This window comes from Desmodus rotundus, chromosome 2 (assembly GCF_022682495.2).
Source record: "Desmodus rotundus isolate HL8 chromosome 2, HLdesRot8A.1, whole genome shotgun sequence".
In the NCBI taxonomy this organism is placed as follows: Eukaryota; Metazoa; Chordata; class Mammalia; order Chiroptera; family Phyllostomidae; genus Desmodus; species Desmodus rotundus.
This window is the reverse complement of record NC_071388.1, coordinates 52,348,059-52,369,131: the sequence shown is the minus strand read 5'-3', so window position 1 is coordinate 52,369,131 and position 21,073 is coordinate 52,348,059. Positions and strand designations below refer to the sequence as shown.

The following is a 21,073-nucleotide window of genomic DNA, read 5'->3' as shown; positions in this document are numbered from 1 at the left end:
TTATACACTGAAATGGTATTTATTTTCATAAGTCTCTACCCAAGAACATGCTATTAAGATTGCAGGATGAATAGGAGGAGATGAATTTTTCTTTCAGCCTTGACAAAAATCAAAGAATATTCTCTAGAAACTAAAGAAGAACACGATGAAAAGTAAAGCAGCGATCCCTATTTCAAAGGAAACACTGGAAACTCTTCCTGGTCTTTACTTGTTGGAAGCCTTCTTGTGCTTTAGTCACGAGATGTGTATGGGGAGGTGGGAAGGCATACTCTAAAATCAAAGTATCTCTCTTTGGTTTTCTGAAATCCTTTAAAAAAAATGGCTACGAACCAAATTATTTTCAAAAGCTGGTGGAGTGACAAGGAAATTGGTGTTTGAAATACTGCAAAAAACGACTTGCATTTACCTTTTGGCCTTTTTGCTAACATCTCTAGGAGAGTCTTTGTGAGATGACCTGGACCGTGAGCTCTCCTTATGAGATCTTTCTGAACGCTCGGACCGCTCCGACTTTGGCGACGGGGACTTCACTCGTCTACCACTGCTACTGCGGGATGGGCTAGGGGACGTACTGTGTCGCCTTTTCCTATGGAACAAAGCCCCCAGAACAGTCCATACATGAGCAAAGGATCAAATATTCAATTTCTTTCTAGTAGATTAGCTATTAACTCCTACTAGTTTACACTACTAGCTTCATTTCACTAACCTTAATGATGTTATCTTCCAACAGCATTCTAAGCCCTTTATACCAAGAACCAATTAAGTCTTAAAGACAGATTGATCAAGACAAAAAACTGAATTCGACTAAATTGGATTTTCTTTTTCTATGAGACAGATTATGGAGACACTGGACAAAATTTCATTAAGGTCTCTAATCAGTTAAGTTTTTTTAATGCTAAACTTTTACTATGGATAAGAAAAAATGGGGCATCATGTTGGCAGATTACTCTTAAATGGATGGGGGAAGGAGGAAGGAAAAAAGAAAATCAGGCAAAAGTAGAAATATTTAACATTTGGGAAACATGGGTGAAGGATATCTGGAAATTCTTTATACTGTTCATACAACTTTTCTGTAAATCTGAAATTATATCAAAGTAATGATAAAAAAGTAATAGATTTACTATTTAATCAATAACTATGCTATTTGTAACTATGTGTAGAGTGACTTAAGCCAGAATTTTATGTGCATTCACTTGGTTTTTATTAGGGAAAAAAGGTAACTGTTAACTGAAGCAATTTTCACTAATAAATCAGAGATTTAGGGACTATAAAAGTAAATATAAAACCTGAAAGAGAAGTGATTTTTATTAGAATGAAGACAAAGTGAGGAGCAAGTCCTCAGAGTCTAGGCACACAATCTCCTTTCAAGATAGGACTCGGAGACTCAAATTTATAGGTAACAAACTCAGCACAGAAGGAATGCTCACACTGAAAGCACAAGAAAGATGTAGCAAGCTGTTTAGTAATTTAAGCCTTATATTTGATACCTAATATGGTAACTGAACTCTTAGCTAAGGTACCCTATAAACCATGTAAGGGGATAAAAGGATGATGTTCCAGCTAACTAAGCCAAGTGCCAACTAACTGTCCCACTTCTCAGCTAATTCTGCCTCCTGTAAGTAGGAGCCAAACATGTTTATTGTGAAAAAATACTATTCTAGTTTGTTGGAATCGCTGATGAAAATATTACAAAATGGAACATCATTCTAAATCCTAAAACCAGTATAGGTACGAAATGAGAAATGTCATACCTTTCTTTCCTTGTTGGAGTACACTCATCTTTTTCCTTCTTATCTTTGGAGCGAGATTCCAATTTTTCTTTATCCTTCTTATCTCTTTCTCGTTCTCTTTCTAATTCTTTCTCTTTCTCCTGTTTTTTTTTTTAAAGAATATTTAGTCATTAAAAAATACCAATCTGAGTTGATCTCATTTATGTAATATTTTATCTTCTATTGTAATTAACTAATTTTAAATTACTACTGAATGTACACTACCATTTTAAAAAGTATTTCCTACTCTTTCAGAAAGTTATCTCTTCTACTTACCTTGCATATTAACAGTGATACCAGAGACAGCTGCTAAACATTTACCAAGTGCTTACCATAGGCTAGGCAATTACTACACAACTTTCATATACCATTTCATGTATTCCTTTCAAAACACCCATAGGAAGAGTACTTTCATCCTAGTTCTAGAGATGAAAATTGAGACTCAGAAAGGTTAAGTACCATGCCCACGGTCACACAGAATGAAGTCTTGATTAGAGCTCAAGCTCTCGAGCTAAGGCTCATAACTTCTACCTGTATAGTGCTCTCTCTCCCTCTATGAAGAAATTGGAAAAAAACTAACAATACATTGACCTTGCCATCTCAGACTGCTATAAAATAGCAACACTGCTAATTGTACAGCAAGTTGATTTAATCAAAAGAGAGCTATCACCGAAGCAATAGACTGAAAAGGAAAAACAGATAACTACAATAACCATCCATCAGAAAATCTTATTAGTGCGAGACAAGTCACAACTGTATTGGAAATTTTAAATCCTACTTTATGAAAGTAAAAACTGACTATGTGACCATACAACTATATTAACAGTAAAAAACTTATTTCCTTATCCTCAGATGCACAATTGCCACTTCTCACTTGATATTATAATTTCTGTTGATTAAACAATTAAAGGAGTGGCTACAGACAATGACCCCACAGAGCCAACTCAGATCTTCATGAAAAGGAATTTAATTTCTCTGATCTGTATGCATCAAGAAAGCTATCTGATAGCTGGTAAGAAGCCTCTATCAGATACTGGCAAGTGCTTCCTGTAAAGAGACAGTCAATATTTTCTGCTCTGCGGGCCATACAGTCTCTGTCAAAGGTATCCATCTCTTCCACTGGAGAACGGCTGCGATCCGTAAGTTTATTTACAAAAATTAGGTGATGACTACAGTCTGCTGACTCCTCACAGACTCCCTGAAGAAGCACAGCCTCCTTTCCAACTGCAGTCTGGAATGCAGGAGGACTAACGTGGTAATTTGTGTAGCACTGCCATTGGGGTCAGCGAGCATCCTGAAGCACAGTCTCCCATAAAGGTCAACATGTGACACCATTTCCAAAGGGATTCATGTGGTACAGGTACATAGCGTCTTTTTACAAATCTCATTTATCTTTATTCAAAATACATCATATAGAGTACAAATTTAAACAGATGCTGAAGGGGGGGGGGACTAACTTCCTCTGGTGATATGTGGATGTATTTCCTCACTGAAAATTTATAGAAATCAAACTATAGTTAAAATACTTAAAATATTATAAACATTTTTCTTCAATAATAAAATATAATAGTAGCTATTATCTAACCCACAATCCTGCAAAATTGGGACTATCAACCCAGTTTCACAGAGAAAAAGCAGGCTTCACACGTGCACAGCAGACGGGTCCAAGGAGTCCGCAGGCCAATGCAGAGCCAAAGGTGCCCCACCGTGCTGCTGCTCCCAACACCAGTTCCTCACCATTAACAGCTCTGGAGTGATAATCTCCCTTCTAGCTTTTTCCTACTTCTCTTTCTATATAATCTTTTTTATAATGATGGTCAAGCTACAGCTGTCACAATGAAGTTCCTGGGTTCTCCCAATAATTGTCACATAGGTTGTTCTAAAACTCTATGTACCCCTACATATTTTTTAATGTACAAGAATATCAGGTCCCTCAAAAGTTTAGAGTTCAATGATGAAGTAGGCTACCACTTGCTATCCTATCCCTCCTTAAAAACAACAGGAAAGAGTCCTAAATGAACTTTCCCGACCCCAACTTCCATCTTTTTGTCTCTATGCCACTTCTCATGGTTGCTGGTGTCTCGATGTCACAAATACGCTTCCTACAGGGTCTCCCAGTTTCAAAGCATACTCTTAGCAGGATTTTCTTGTTTACAGGTAGTATTTACAATAAAACATTATGCTATGGCCCTAACACTTTTCCAAGTTGAAATAACTGTAATACATCAAATTTCAAATATTCTTAATTGTCTACCAGTATCCAGTTATTTACACATCCAAGGATGTAATTTGAAATATATTTTCCTTAACACACCAATATATCAATACTCTAGGTAGTCAAACGAGTTAACTTTGGAAAACACATGTTATTGATATTTAGTCCTTACTCGTTGAAGGAGTTTATCTCTGTAGTGTTCTACTTGCTCCTGAAAGCTCTGGCCTGGTTTCTTGGGTCTTTTTCCAGATTCCAATTCATCCTGAAACTTCATAACTTTGAGCTGTGAAGTAAGAGATGAATTTTTTTCATTACTATAGCTTCTCAACTACTGCCTTGCTCCTTTTTAAAAAAAATACCATATGACCTCACTTATATGCTGGACTCTAATGAACAAAATAAACTGACAGACAAAACAGAAACAGAGGCATGGATACCCATAACAGACTGACAGCTGTCAGAGGGGAGGGGGAAGGGGGACTGGATGAAAGAATGTGAAGGGATTAAGTAAAAGCAACATACATACAGAAGCCAGAGACACCAACAACACACAATACAATACAACACAACACACAGGCAACAGTATGTTAACGGCCTGAGGGAAAGAAGGGTCAGGATAGGTGAAGGTGGACAAAGGGAGGAAAATGGGGATGGAAAAAGACTTTGCTTGGGGCAATGGGCCCATGACGCAGTGTGCAGATGATGTTTCATTGACTTGTATATTTGAAACCTATACCCCAATAAATTCAATTTTAAAAATGTCTTATTTGAAAAAGTGTGTAAAAAGAAAAAACATAAATGCAGCAAGGTAGCAACTGATAAATACTCAGTCCAAATATAACATCAACATAAAACTCCCTTATGTGAAAGCCACTTGTTGGACAAGCCCAACTCTGCAGAGTTCAAGCGATTAGGTGTGGACCCACCCGCTCTCTGCACAACCACGTGGGATGGCTCAAAAGCCATGACTGTGGCTCATGCCCTTAAGAACTTATTATCTAAACACAATAACGAATTTGGGATCTGATTCTCCAAAGATCTACATTTTAAAATTAGAATTTGGTTCACTATGCAAATCCCCAAAGAGTTAGGTTGTGAGAGGTAAGCACTACAAGAGCAAGAGAAACAATCATGGAGTGTCTGTCTAGCAAAGAAAGGAGACACTAGATTGTCAAAGACCACAAAGTATGAAAATGTGTATACTTAAGAGGTGTGTGCACACACAAATCACAAAAATACAAATACAGTGTGAAAATAACGTTCATAAAAACCATCCAAATGAACAAAAAAGCTAAATTACAGTTTCTTTTCTTCATGCCATTAAAGAAAACATTTGAGATCAGTTTGTTTTGACATTTTTAATTATCAAAATGTCACTTCAATTATCAAGAAAATACATCTTTAGTGAACTCAGTCTTTGTTTCCACTCCAACAGTCCCATCACATCAGTAGGGCACAGTTCAGTAAGGCTGGGAGGAGCTCTGAGTTAATTCCATGAAGGGTCTAACTGAATACATCCCAGGAACAATGAATCAACTTAACTTTGAAATCCCTCCTCTCAACTCATAATTGGCACATGATTCTGTGTAAGGTTAAAACAAAATGACTTCTCTGTTAACTTTTTGGCTTGGTGATATCTGAGAAAGAGGTAGACAAGAACTTGTAACAGCACAACTGAGAGTAGGTAGGGAAGTGGAAATACGGTAACCAATGTTAACAGACATCATCAGTGAGTAAGAGGAATAACACTGACACAGACTAGGTATTCAAAAAACAAGCTGTTAAATGAATGGACAGAGTGTTAAAATTCCCTAATGTGCACATTTGAAATTATGGACTGACTGCTACACTACTGCTAACATTTACTGGGATTGTTTCATCACCTTGGGGCAAGGAACAGGAAGTTCCCGTTATAAAACCCTTCTCACTCCAACATGTCGGAAAACCCTAGGTAATAAATAGAGGCATTAAAAAAGGAGGGAGATAGTAAGAGGGAAAGTTTGCTGGAGATAGTTTGGACTCTCCCATAAGTTTTTCTCCTCCATATTGTTAAGCCTCACTTTATGTTTACTCTCTCCCCATCACTAAAGGTACATATACTTAAAATTAGCCTACTGTAATAAAATATACACATAAATTGAACATGCCAGAAAATGTCTTACTTTTCTTAGTTATATACTATGCACACTCAAAGTGTAATGGACCTCATAATGCCGGATATAATCAATTCAGAGGATCTCCTATGTGCCAGGCACTAAAGATACAATGATAAACAGAAAACAGACATGGTCTTTTCCCCTCTTGGATATCACAGCCTAGTGGGGAATACAGACATTAAGCAAGCAATCAAGTAATAAAAAAAAACCCTACAAAACATAATATACACATCATAATGCATGTAAAATCACAACAGAGATAAACAAGGAGAAGTAAGATAATCCAGAAGAGTAAGAAAAAGGATATAGGAAAAGACGCAAGCGATGCTTGCACAAAGAGGCCTGAAAGAAGTCAGCTGTTATAATGGTTTCTAGGCAGAAAGAGAACAGGATGTACCAAGGTGTGACACGAAAAGGAAGCCTAGTTCAGTAGAAAACGAGAAAGGTCAGTGTAGCTTAAGTGTCACTCCAATACTAACCTCGATTTCACGAAGTTTAGCTCGCTTTTCCTCACTCATTTCAGAGTACTTAGAGAACTTGGACTCAGTCATTTCTTCTTTGATTGGATTAGAGTACAAATGATGTTCTTCAGATTTGCTACTTTGAGTATCATCTTCATCTTCACTTTCTTCTTCTTGACTTTGGAAGCAAGCAGAATACAATGCATGTCAAGGCAGCAAAAGAAAGTATGTTTTATAGTCTGGCTTAAACCGCCTTAGAGGTTAAATAAAGTTAACAAAACTTAAGAGGCAATTCTTCACCAAAACATTTTTTACAAAATATTTGGTCAAGCAATAGAGACAATTTCATGAAACTTATGTTTCCTCCACAGAAAAAGTTTGGGCTTCAACATAAATCATACTTTAAAAAATTCTGCTTATGTTAGGTGTGCCTTTCATTCTGCAACAAGCTTTCCCTTGTAGCACTTAAATAAAATCACAGTTGAGTGATTTCATTTAGCTTAATGTTTACCCTTCCTTCAGCAGAGCCTATAAACTAGAATATGTGAGTTTGAGGAACACAAAGTTACTAGGAAACAATGCAGCATGCAAAGACCTTATTTGATTAGCACATAACCCTAGGAATAAGGAAACCAATGTGTAAATTTTAAATAGTGCCACACACTAATGATTCTGAAAGTTGTGCTGGGTCTATGTGAGATAGGAAGAAAATGAATGAAGTGACTACCATGGGAAGGGATACAAAGAAGAACCAGAAGCAAGCTAGTTGAAATAGACAAGAGGTAACTATGTGAAAAGCTGGTCATCACTGCTAGAGTTTAAGATTTAGAAAATGTTCTTTAAGCACATAGAAAAAATGAGGGGCTTAAAAAAGGAGGAGTTGTGTGTCCTGGGACTGGACTTTGTGTGTTTATATGTTAACTCTGGGCTAGACAAGCCATCCGAGTCCAAACTCAGAATGTTTATGTATATATACAAAGTTCCTAGTAAACAATATTATACTACTATATCACTGGCTCAGCCTAGTAAATATGCCCTTTCTCTTCAGCACTGGAGCCTCAGAAACCCTTATACGTTGGTATTTAGGTAACTAAAAACATTCCACTATAAGTAGGAGTCCTTTTAGTACATAAACAAAACTATCCATAATAACGTGAAGACAGTATAACCAAATTCTTTTCAAATAAAAATTTAATTACTTTAGCGTTTGATAATAAGACTTTCACACCAAATGAGAAAAATTTAAGCAAGGCAGATAAAATACTGACAATTTAGAATCAGGAAAGACATGATACTAAGAGAAGACTAGCTTTTTAATTTCTCATCCAAAGGTCCTTTCCAGAACATAACTAAAATGCTTTATAAATTTAATACTCTCAGAGCCCACAAATCATTAATATCACATATAGATACAACTCAATACAATATTTAGATAAAGACAAAGTCAAAACCAACTATTAAAAAAAACCTATTTTTGGAAATGAACCTTTCAATATTTCTAATTAATTTGTCAGAAACTTCCTAAATGCATTTTTAAGTTAACTTTTGAAACACAAGAATTTCTCATTTTCTGGTGCATAAAATTTTTACAGGTGTTTCAGATGCTTTAAAAGGTTAAATTGTCTATGGCCACACCACCCTGAATGTGCCTGATCTTATCTAAAAGGTTAAACTGTGTGTGTGTGTGTGTGTGTGTGTGTGTGCATAAAATGCAGATGTTTACTGAAGGGTTACTCCAGAAAGGGTCAATCAATAAGGACATGACACAGTTAATTAAATCGTGGTATCTATGTAATGGAAATGTTTAAATTCCAGTCTGTTATTTACGTTTGTTAAAAAATTTTTTTTAACAACTTCAACTATTCCTTGGTAAACTTTCTTGTGCACTCATCTGAATGACTGCTTTTGGAAACAGATGACTACAGAGCAGATAAATATGCAGATTGACATGAAATAATAATACCCATGATACTAGAGTGAAAAATACAGGTCAGAAATATTATGTACAGTATTGTATAATTTCTGTTTAAAATAGATGTGCATGATTTTATATATAAGAAAGGATCTAGTGACCAGACATTAAACATTAACCATATTATTAAGACTTTAAATGAGCTACACTACACTTCAATAATTTTAAATATTTAATATTTTATAATTGCTATTTTATTTTTTTTAAGGCCCAAGCAATGTGTTCTAATTGATTTTGAGTTCAGCTCTTATGGTACCAATTTTAGGTTCAGATCTCATCACAGCTTCATCTCACTCTTCTTTAAAGAAATGGAAATTCAAGACACTAAATACATACAGAATCCATTACAATTTATGCTATATTACTATTTGAAACTTTTTTCCAAAACATTTCTGGTGCTATATATTTTTAAAATCACATTTCTGCCACCATACAATAATTACTAGTGCAAAAAGCAGTTCCTTAGTAAAAAGGCATTTTGGATTCAGCCACTAGAGAGCAGTAGTGAGACACAGGAAAATTTCAAGGATCAGAAAGTTGTATGTGAAAAATTATTTTCTTTGTACTTCCACAGAATTACTTTTATGATTTAGAGCTCCTAGGAAATTGTACACATACTCATTCTTAAAGCAATGATTCCACAATGGTAAGATATTTATTAATGGGATTATAGATATAAAAAGGGTTAAGAAAAACCAATGTTTTAAAGCAAATTGAACTGTTCCCAATTCTTATATTCCTAAACAGCCTCAGACAGCTATTTACATCAGCAAACCACATCTGTATTTTGTAAATATTCTGTCATAACCATTGCTGACTTGTTCTAATCACACTGACGTTTGTGGAAATTACTGCTGCTAACTTTTCCTCATCATATCAAACTGTGTTTCCACAAATACTGATCAATCACATTTCCTTAACAATCTAAATGGTACTAATACCCATCTACTGAATCCATATTATGCCCAAATCCTACAGGGACACAAAGGTCCCTTTGTTCACTCTTCCATTTGAGAGCAATAAAAGGGCAAAGATTTTAAAAAACAGGAAACTTGTACTTTGTGCTCTTGATGCCATCTCTTTTCCAATTTAAAAATATTAACTTTCTTTGCAATGATTTATAAAGGTGTCAGGTACTATCTAAGAACTACTAATATAAACTTGCAGGTGAATTTGGGAGCAGGGATTCCTATAATTACATTTGGTGTTAAATGCAAAAAACAATTTTTGGGTTATTACTAAAGAGCAAAATTCAAAATAATAATTTCTTAATACATTAAAAGAAAACATTCCTTCCTTTTAATCTTAGTTCTTTTGAAGTTTTTACATTTAAATAACAGATTGATCACAATGCAATATGTGTTTTTCCAGCAATGTACAATCCAAAAGAACAGAACCAAAACCCTGCCATTCACATTTTAATAATCACTTTGTCTGAAGCCAAAATGAAGATTTAAAATAAATGCAGGTGACTGCTCAGCAACTACAAAGTGGGAATGTAATACCTCAACTCAAAAGCAAAGTGTAACCAGATGTAGCACAACCAGAAATCTAAAGCTCTTTATTCACTGGAAAAACAATGGAGAACTAAAAATGATCCTCTTACTTTTTTTAACTGTGAAGTTTCCCTCTTCACTATTATTTCAAGTACCTTTTAATGAAAAAGGGAACACATATGCAGTAAGCAGCTGAGTATATTCAAAACTTAGATTCTTACTTTTGATTTTCTTCTTCTTCTGATTCTTCATGCTGGTCAAATAACTCCCATTTAGAAGTTGTTACAGCTGAATAGAAAGAAAAAAAGCTGTAATTCCGTAAGGTGAATTAGCATTTTTGCAGAAGCAGAGTAGAAACCCAGCTTCAGAACTGAAATTTTATATTACAGAGGTTATCTACCTTTATCTATTCTTTCTGAATGGCCATTTCTATGCTAAATCTATTTCTTTCCTCCTCACACATACACTATGTATAACTTTATTCAAATTCATGAAGTGACAAATAATGTTATCCTTATTTCTGTGCTGGACAATTAAGATTTATTTCATTAGAACCTACAAATATTACAACTACAGATTATGAGCACGAGGATACATGTCCAAGCAAGTACGAAAGGAAGGTTACAATAAGCACTATGGGAGGGTCAGAGCTTGGTTTCTCTGAAACTGACCTCTAAGTAAATTTACAAATAGTCTCCCATCTCCATTTTCTACTGAAATGCCTTAACCTGAAAGGTTTTTAGTGATTTCTCTAATTACTCTCAAAGCATAAAAACTAAAAGATCCAAGAAAATTATAACCACCACCACAATGAAAATTTAGCCACTGGACATAAAATATAACACTGGGTTTTCAGGTTGAAACTTTGTAAAACACAAAAGGAAAACACACACAAACATACCCAAGTACTGAGTTTCCTAAAGCTCAGTATTTGATTTTACTCACCCTGTGCTTCCAATTCAGATTCATCTACAGCTTCCCATTTTGAAGGGGCAACTTTAAATATAGGCTCATTCTTCTTTGAGTCTTCACTCGCATCCACTATTGAGGAAAGATAAGCCATTATCCCTAACTTCTAGGGGAAGACTTAAAGAGTTTGTGAGTGTTCACTATAACAGCAATTTTCAACTGGTGTGTCCCAAGAATTTTTAAAACATTAATACCTGACTAAGCAATACCTGACTATTTATTCAGGGGCACTGACCTCTTTTCCCTCAGATTATAAAATTAAAAAATGACAACAGCCAACAAACAACAGGTGTACAGTATGAATGAATCAAAATTATACCTATTTTTTTTGTCAGTCGGCAAAAAATAAATTTTGGTGGTCCCCAGAATTCCAGTAATTGGTTTGTGTGCCATGAGATGAAAAGGCTGAAAACTGCTGCACTACACTATTAAAAAGTAAAATAAGGCCGCAAATGAACCAATAACTCAAGTGCCAAAACCAAGGATTATGACTATCTAATTCTCTGCATCTGAAATCCAGTTTTTAAATAGTATACAAATCAACTCAGAACACATAGGTTATTAGTATCTCAAGCAAATGGAGAAAAAGTAAAAGAATATTTAATACCTTCACTTAAAACTGTTTAAACCATAGATTTCAGATACTGGTCAGTATCTTAACATAATTCAAATGTAATGACAATTATGTATAATTCTTATTTCCAAAACTGATGTTAGGCAGCTAGAAAAACGGAACCTATTAGTTAGGAAGACTAATAATAAAAACAGAACTGATCAAACCAGGCACCTAAGATTATGAAAACAATTGAGCACAAAATTCTACCTATAGTTTCCTCACAATTAAGACAAAAGGAAAAATTTGTTCATATAAAAGATTAACCGTCCAAACAAAGAAATGTGACAAGAAAACCTTTTTCTTGGCACAGTTAATTGTATTACTGGCTATATGAATTCTGAAAAGGCAGAAATAAGAAAGAGAAAAAAGTTAATATCTGACACCTTAAGCAGAAATTATAATCTTTTTCCATATCAGCTTGTGTGAAAATTAAAGTTTTGGAATCAAACTTATTAGCGAGACTTAATCAGTCTGAAATCTGAACTTACAAGGTACTCCATCAAGATCATCATCAAAATTCTTTATAGGAACTCCATCAAGATCATCAATGGGAGCAGCATCAATAGGAATTCCATCCACATCTTCTAAAGGTGCACCATCAAGCTCTTCCTCAATAGGGGCACCATCAAGGTCATCTGGAACATCCTGTGGAAACACACATACTATAGTATTGTAAAATTTTCTTTAACTTGCTGAAGTCATATTGCTAGAGATTCATCTGCAATTCTGTACAAACGAATAACTGGATACCCACATGCCCAGGTCCAATATGAGGATATAAGAATATATTTTATCATCCAGTCTGACAAAGCAGCAGCAGTCATTTGTGCATTATTTATCAAATATCTACCAAGGGCTTACTGAAGCCACGCACCATGTGAGGCTCTGAGGATACAATGATGAGTAAAAACATGCCTGGCCCCTTGGTCCCTTCTGTCATAGAGCTTAGAATTTGGGAGGAGAGGGGAACGAAGCAAACAGATAATCACAACAGTACACATATGACTGCAACTAAGGTGACTACTCTAACAAGGAGGATATTACTGGTATAGTATATCATACTATTAAGAGTATGCAGTAAGTACGCATATACAAGAAGTTGGTTTCACCTACAGAGGTTAGAGAAGAAGCTATGAAGTTATACTTAAACTCAGGTCTGAAGGATCTCAGGTAAAGAAAAGATGTTCTAGAAAGAGGGAGAAACATGTACAAAGGCCTATGGTAGGAGGAAACATTGAACATTTAAGAAATTGAAACAAGGACCATGTAGTTGGAGCAGGGAGGCCAATTAGGAGGATCCTGTAAGAATGAAAGGGGAAATATGATAGCTGGATTAGAATTACAGAAATAAAGAGGAAGGATTCAAGAACTACTGAGGAGGTAAAAAGCACAGAACGGTGATGAATAGAATCCACTATCATTGTGGTACATTTTTTCATGTACATATTTATTATATAGCTATCTTTAGTCTAACAAAATAAAATCATGCTATATATATATTGCTCTATTACTCATTTTTCTACTAAAATATTATAAATCTTTTCATGTCATCAAATAAAAAAACAGTCACCAATTTTCATATAAGGACACAAAACAGAGAATTCCTATTACACATAATCTCAACTCCTAGGTTCTTGCAATTCCAGTAACAAAATCCACTATTTAGTGGTGAAGAATAAATATTTTCACAAAGAAATGCTACATCTCTAACATATCACACCTCCAGAAATAATAGTCAGACAAGGCACTGGCCAGGTTGGTTAGAGCATTGTCCTGGTAATGCCAAGGTTGCAGGTTCAATCCCCAGCTAGGGCATTCACAAGAATCAACCAATGAATGCAGAAAAGTGGAACAACAAATCTATCTTTTTCTCTCTATCCCCCTTCCTCTCCTCTCTCTCAAATCAATAAATAAAATAATCAGGCAAATACGCTGAGTGCCTACCTCTGTTTCCTTTTCTTCAATAATATTTACAAGTCCTAAGAAAATATTTTGTAGTTTGATCAAAAATGGTTCTGGATAAATTGCCCAGTCTTCCCATGCTCTAAAGCATGTCATTACCCGTTGCTAAATAAATAGGGAAAAGACAATGAATTATTATTTAGGACAATGTCTCAAACGTTACCACATGAAAATTAACATCACAATTTGCTAAATTTTTCTTTAAACCAACATTTTTAAAATTTAAAAACTATCATTGCCATGTTTTTAACAAATCAATGCCACATTTGAATTTTAAAAAACTCAAAATAAATATAATGAAAAAGAAACAGTTACTATTTGCCCTCGATCACTTAAGATCAATGTCCCATATATACTAGTAGTATACGTAAGGCCACATTCTGGGGCACACTATCCTAGAAACTTGTAAAAGCTGGATAGCAAAGTAGGCAAGATTTGACCCAAATTTCTTTATGATCCAATGAAGTACTTCCTAATTCTAACACTTTTTTCTCTCCCATCCCTAAGTCTCTCTATATAAACTCTAATTATGGTCAACATTTAAAGTCAAAACATTTTTAAGTGGAGTTGTTTGTCTGAATCCCCTAAAAGATGGGATCATTGGGCATCTTCAGAAGCTAAAAAATTTCCTCCCAAAAATCTTCTTACCATGAAAGTGTATCTATTTACTCAATTTTAAGGTTTTTTGTTTGGTTTTTCCTAACACTGGCTTGCAGCTTAAGGTTATAAAAAAACAATAATGCAAATACTTTATAAACATGAGTAACTAAAATGTATGTTCCTACCCAAATTATACAAGTCATGGACTACTTAACAATAGGGATACACCCTGAGGAATGCATTGTTAGGCAATTCCATCACTGTGCAAACATCGTACAATGTACACACACACCTAGATGGTACAGCTACTACACACCTCGGCTCTATGGTACAGACTACTGCTCCTGGGCTACAAGCCTGTACAGCATGACACTGCACAAAACATGAGATTAAATCAAGCACAAGAGAAAATGATATTCAAGAGATTTATGAGGCTGCTGCCAGACAATACAACATACTATTTTACAGCAAACTTTTTTTTTAATAAAAAGGGTACACTTTAAAATAACAGTAAAAGTACAGTAAATACACAAACCAGTAACACAGTCATTTCTTATCATTATCAAGCACTATGGATTATACATACTTGTATGTATGAACTGTACTTTTATATGACTGACAGCAAAGTAGGTTGGTTTACACCAGCATCATTATAAACATGTGAAAATGCACTGTGCTACGACGTTATGATGGCTACAATGTCACTAGGATAGGAATTTTTCAGCTCCATTATAATCTTATAGAACCACCTGCACCGTTAAGCGGTTCATTACTGTATGCCATTATAAAACAAGGGATCTTCTGAATGTGTTTTGAGAAAAGAGGAAACTAATATTCTATTTAAATAAATTACTTAAAAGTAAAATAAACAGCAAAATAACACTAGATTATTATTTTAAAATCTCAGGTATTTCTGATAATGAAAGTAACACTGCAGTAAATTTTAAAATAATTTCTGAAACATCTAAGTTATGTTTTATACTTGTCGTATGTACTTTCCTAGCCCTCCAAGGCGCTTCCCAGGCCTCACCCCTATATACAACACTAAGGCAAAAATAATGAAACAGTAAACATACCTTAAAGTTTTCAGACTGTAAATGGCCTTGAATTGTACGATAGGTAGCATTGAGGTCTGAAAATATCTGACATAACTTTGTTTCAAAACTGAAAATGAAATAATATATTCTTTACAATAGAATTTGTTTTAAAATCCCTATCTACTTCAGCATGCTAGTCAAACCCCTCCTGGACTTAAAAAAAAAAAACAAAAAAACCCCCATACAAATAAATTAAGTAATCTTTTTAAAAAAAAATCAAGAACTAAACAATTCTGAAACTGTACTTGAACTTCTTTAACTCCTATAATTCTGAATTTTTCTCCTACAAAATCTTACGTAGTAGTTCCCTGGATTAGCAAGAAACTTTACATCTAGGACACTTTTAGCCATTGAGTCTCATCTCTTTTAGTTTTATAAAGAAGGAAACAAGTGACTTTTCCAAGGCAAAAAAACTAACAGAGCTAAAATTAGAATCCACACCTCCAAATTTCCTTTCATAGTCAATTACTAGAGAAAAATTTCCTTAATTCATAAAAGAAACTCCAAAAAGGAACTCTGGGGAACTACAGTAAGAGTTATATGTTAATTACAGTAGAGGAACATAATTTCCGATTGCCTCCCAGGGAAACATTAGCAATGAACTACAACAATGCAATGATGATCAGAAAAAAACACTTATTCTATAGTTAATCTTTGCCTTTTATCTCTTCCTTTATGTTTGCTATTATTTCTATTGTTTCATCTTATTTATTACACAAGTGGCTAGATATTCAATTAAAACAGTTACTACTATTTTAAATTGGTTTAGTTCAATGAACGCAATCCAATTTTTTTAGAAAATCCTATGCCTACGAAGAAATGTAAATTATTTATTATTGGAGTGTCAATAAAACAATCCTCTCTTCTGAACTCCTTCCCCTTAAATAATTTCAGGAATATCACTTTACAATATTATACTTACAATTTCCTATAATATGAAGCATTGGCAACTTTTGCTGAAGAGTTGTACAAAACATCAGAAACCAAATATAATCTAGCAATCTAGAATACCAAAAGATAACATAAAACCGATTAAAAATGAAATCCATGAGTAAACAATATATCTAGAAAAAAATTTTCATACTGAATTTTTTGGAATCAGTGTCATAAGGATAATGATTATTTGTAATTTAATAATCAAGACTAATCAGAATAGTTATAAGAAATTCAACATCACCACAACCATGATTTTGCAGGGATAAAATTTGTAAATCATTTACATTTCAATCTCTTGATAACTTGTGTGTCAATTAACACAACAGGACTGCATATGAAAGATCTCCTCAGTCAAGTTCCTCATGTAAAAAGGAAACCAATCTCAATTCAAAAAGTCAACTATTACCTATCTCCCTTTTACTTACTTAAATGTCCCATAAAGAAAAATCATCCCCATACCTTTTTGGGAAGGGGTGTCTTTAAGATAGACAATGACTCCGTAATGCAATCCACTATTTCTTCAGCAGCTTCGGCATTATTTAGACAAAAAACCATTGCATCTCCAATATCATTCTTCCTCGGAGTTAACCCCCGCAGGATTTCTTCTAATTTGTCCCTCTGTCTAAATACAAATTTTGTAAAATTGTAAATATTTTTAAATATAAATTTCAAATGCCATTATAGTTTCTGCTCATAAACTAATTTCTTTAAAACCCAAACAGTACCCGGCTGGTGTGGCTCAGTGGATTGAGTGCCTGCCTGCGAACCAAAGGGTCGCTGGTTCAATTCCCAGTCAGGGCATATGCCTGGGTTATGGGCCAGGTCCCAGGTAGGGAGCATGTGAGAGGCAACCACACACTGATGTTTCTCTCTGTCTTTTTCTCCCTTCCTTCCCCTCTCTCTAAAAATAAATAAAATAAAAGCTTTAAAAAAATAAAACCCAAACAGTAAAATAATCCTGATGAATAAATTGTGTTAAATCTGAGTTGTAGTAATTCCCCCAAATATGTTACATTTTTTGAAGAACTTATATGAGGAAGAATAATTTTTCTGGATCTGGGCCTTCTCCTTCCTCTTTCTCCTCCAGAATGGCTGTGACTACCTGGTCCTTCCAGCCAATCTCATGAGCCAGGGGCTTAGGTAGGCAAACTTCCATGTACACTTCAGACACCCAACCATAAAGGCAGCAGGAACCACCATTCACTTTTCAAGTCACAGGGTGGAAGGATCCTATCAAACACCTTGAGGAGGCCAGAGTAGCCTGGCCTCACTTGGCATGCCTTACAGTCTGTCAAAACATGCCACTAGCGGCTGGGAAGTGGTAGGATTGTGGGGTGGGTTGTCGTTCACCTGCTTGCAGAGGGTGGACAGGTACTTCAACTTGTTTCTACACAAACTGCCAGAAATGTTGATGCCTTCGCAACACACAACCACCACCTTCTGGCCCAGCAGTACCTACTTGGCCACAATGGCAATTACACATGCAAGAGATGGCCTTGGCCATCAAGCACCAGGTCCTGCCTCTCTGCCATCTTTAGCAGCCATTTGGAAAAAGATGTTTCTGCTTCTTGAGCTAGGTTAACTGCACTGTACCAGAGCTGACTGAGTACTAATAATAACTTATGCATCCATGGTGGCCCCACTCTGCAAACTCTATAGAAAGGCTTTAAACAGTCAACCATCTGACCTCACTAAGCCATAGATTAAGTTTTCCTGTTTAGGTTGCATTCAGAGAGGCAAAAATTCTAAGACTCTTGAGATAATTTCTGTAAGAATCTGAAGTATTCCACTGCCAGTGAACCACTGCTTGAAAAGATCACTAATTTTGTCAGTAGGAAGAGGTCAAGGTCCATAGAGCACAAATTTATTCTTGCTAAGAGGTTTAAAATGACCAAGTATACCATGAGATGCTACCATTTTTAACACATGTGAAAAAAATTTAATTAAGGTTAACATCTTAGTAAGAACATTAATTAAAGCAACCATTAAAGCAACTATTCCAAATATGTGACAGAAAGGAAAACAATCTTACTCTTCCTTAAGTGCTCCCTTCTTACTAGGCTCCTCTACAAAAGCTTCTGTTTCTTGCTCTTCTGACATCCCATGCAGGTATGGATTTAATGGTGGTGGCCTCCAAAAAGATCCATTTTTGAACATACGAAAGTCTTCCGTCCGCCATTTAGTTGGAGAATCTCCCTAATAAATACCCAGAATGTTATCAGAAAGCTCCAGTATCTCAGTCGAAATTAACAAAGTAATTGATTCTACTTGCCTGCAGAATAGAGTAAAGCTTCCACCTATAGTAAACATGGGCTGGTGTCTGGTTTTCAAATAAGAATCTAAAACAAAACAAATTAAACACCACATTCTTTAACAAAGAACTGTATTCAAGTAAATATAAATAGGTAAGAAATATTTGCCTATTTAGTTCTAAATAAAACCAAAGCAAAGACTGCTAAAGAGAAATCCTTACTCATGCCATGTGCCATCTGTGCCTTTCCTCACCCCAGCCTCAGACTGCCTTCAGGACTGAAAAAAGTATGTATGTATCTTGCTGAGTCATAATTTTATTGAACACTCATGTGTCAGATACTGTGTCTGACAATGAAGAGATTTTTCCAAGATATAATTTCAAAGAGAAGTTTTTAAACTACTTAAGAAAGTGTTAACTGAATGTCTTAGATAGCTTATCCATTCAGAAGATAAGCAATTTCCTATAAATCTTATTTGTTCTACTGTACCTCACTTATGAGACTCTTTCATTGAAAAGGAATAATGAAATGTATTTCCCTCCTAAAGAATGCTAAAAAACAATGCTATTTAGTTAACTAAATCAAAATCAGATGGAAAACTGACCAAAGATCATTCTAGTCCAATTAATTAAAACTGCCTTCTCACCCCATTGCAAAATAACCTGAAAGTTTTAGAAGTTTACTCTTGGAAATATTTTAATTCCAACATGAAGCAAAAAGTATTTTTAAAAGTCATGCCTGATGATAAATGAAACATGGCACATGCATGCTATGGAATATACTTCAAACTTCAAAGTAATGAAATTTCAAGAAATGCTACAACATGGATGACCCTCGAAGACATTATTCTAAGTGAAATAAATCAGCCACAAAAGCACAAATACTATATAATCCCACTTAGATGAGATACCCAGAGTGACCAAATTCAAAGACACAGGGCAGAATGGTGACTGCCAGGAGCTGGGGACCAAGAGAATGGGGAGGTGGCTAAGCAGCACGAGGTGTCAGTTGTGGAAGATGAGAAAGTTCTGGAGATGGACAGTGGTGACAGTTACACAATGTGAGCATACGTATGCCACTGAACTGGACACATAAAAATGGTCAATTTTATATGGGTATTTTATCACATTCAGAAAAATGCACACCTGAACATGGGATTGTTGATTTCTCTGTTCATAATCATAGCTTCAAACATTGGCCCTTCACGTACAACAAACTCTATCATTCGATGTATCAGGGCGAGCAAATTCCTACAACAACAACAAAGTTAAAGAAAATGGATTCAGACCTACCACTATATAAAACTACACTTGACCTAAGTTACTATATTGTGCAGAAAAAAATGATTCTGCTGACTAATCGAGAATTTTATACCAAAAAGTACCCTGGAGCCTTGTGCATTAAGAGGGAGTGGGACGGTGGGGACAGGGAATGGGAGGGGGAGGAAAGGTAAAGGGAGGGCAGGAAATCACAACACAGCTTCATAGTGATAAAGATTTAATTTTCTAAATGCCACTTAATTTCACTTTCCAAATGCAAAACATTAAATTATGAATCACAACTAATTAGAAAGCTGCAAATATGTAAATATCAGTAACTTACAGCTTACATGTTATCATAGCCATCTAAAATCTTAGACACTATCTCAGTTTTAAAAGAAAATATTACTAGACCAAACACCTTTCTGGTAGTATTCAAATGTTATACACATCACTATCATTTATAAAAATGCAAAACCATTTAACAAATATAAGGCCTGACCTAATAAAAAATCCATCTAACTCCTGTGATTTTTCTGGTACACATATAGCAGATGGAGTTTTCATTAAATCTGACCTTTAATGAGGCAACATCCCTTTGGACCACACTTCAAACTAGTTCACACAATTCATGACATGTATAATTTTGCCTGTGTATTATGAATCAATGAAGCAATTATACTGCCACAGCCTTAAATGGAGTCCTCTTTCCAAAATATTCCAAAATAAGGGCCATGGTGGGATGCCCTTCACATTTTTTCATAACAATTAATTTTCAGTATTTAAGCCAAAAATAAACACGTAACTTTTTAATACATTTATTTTATGGGTTAGGCTCATAGAAAGTCTTTATTTTTAAAATCTGAAGCTGGGTCCTAAAACCATATTATACCTTATTAGACTCCAAACAGAATTTTAGACATGGATTATGATGTCAGGCAAAATGACTCAACTTATTGTAAGCTGTTTTTAATTTTTCATTTCACCAATTCCCCAGCATAGAGTTGGCAAATAATAATTGGGAAAAGCAAAAGGATATTGGCTCTTATACAAGGCACACAAATTACACCTTCGGCATTCTCAGCTCAAATCAAGAGATTAAGTTTATGTAACTGCTAGAATATAAATAAATATATAGTTATAGAATAAGACAGATTTTTTGGCTCTAGAATGCCTGCTTCAGAGTACGTGAACAGTAAAATAGTTTATCTCATGGTGATTATAATTATTTTCTCATGGTTTTCCAACAAACCTACTTAAGTGGACACTAAAATCTCTACATAGTGAAAAAAAAATGAATTTTTTGACTACCTAAA

The 21,073-nt window shown here is 35.0% G+C and overlaps 1 protein-coding gene and 1 pseudogene across 2 annotated transcripts in view; both read right to left on the bottom strand.

Moving 5' to 3' along the window:
* The window catches only part of U2SURP (U2 snRNP associated SURP domain containing), a 45,365-nt gene that overhangs the window by 2,037 nt on the left and 22,255 nt on the right, over positions 1 to 21,073 (bottom strand). For both annotated transcript variants that reach the window (XM_045192052.2, XM_053918233.2), the window contains exons 14-27: positions 19,644 to 19,748; positions 18,519 to 18,585; positions 18,279 to 18,442; positions 16,706 to 16,868; positions 16,233 to 16,312; positions 15,290 to 15,377; positions 13,596 to 13,718; positions 12,140 to 12,296; positions 11,012 to 11,107; positions 10,288 to 10,354; positions 6,617 to 6,776; positions 4,154 to 4,264; positions 1,749 to 1,867; positions 407 to 583 (exon numbers count right to left, since the gene is read on the bottom strand). In XM_045192052.2, the coding sequence (XP_045047987.1) occupies positions 407 to 583; positions 1,749 to 1,867; positions 4,154 to 4,264; positions 6,617 to 6,776; positions 10,288 to 10,354; positions 11,012 to 11,107; positions 12,140 to 12,296; positions 13,596 to 13,718; positions 15,290 to 15,377; positions 16,233 to 16,312; positions 16,706 to 16,868; positions 18,279 to 18,442; positions 18,519 to 18,585; positions 19,644 to 19,748 (1,677 nt within the window). The remainder of the gene's footprint in view (positions 1 to 406; positions 584 to 1,748; positions 1,868 to 4,153; positions 4,265 to 6,616; positions 6,777 to 10,287; positions 10,355 to 11,011; positions 11,108 to 12,139; positions 12,297 to 13,595; positions 13,719 to 15,289; positions 15,378 to 16,232; positions 16,313 to 16,705; positions 16,869 to 18,278; positions 18,443 to 18,518; positions 18,586 to 19,643; positions 19,749 to 21,073) is intronic.
* LOC112300992 (large ribosomal subunit protein uL13 pseudogene) lies at positions 17,029 to 17,778 on the bottom strand (annotated as a pseudogene).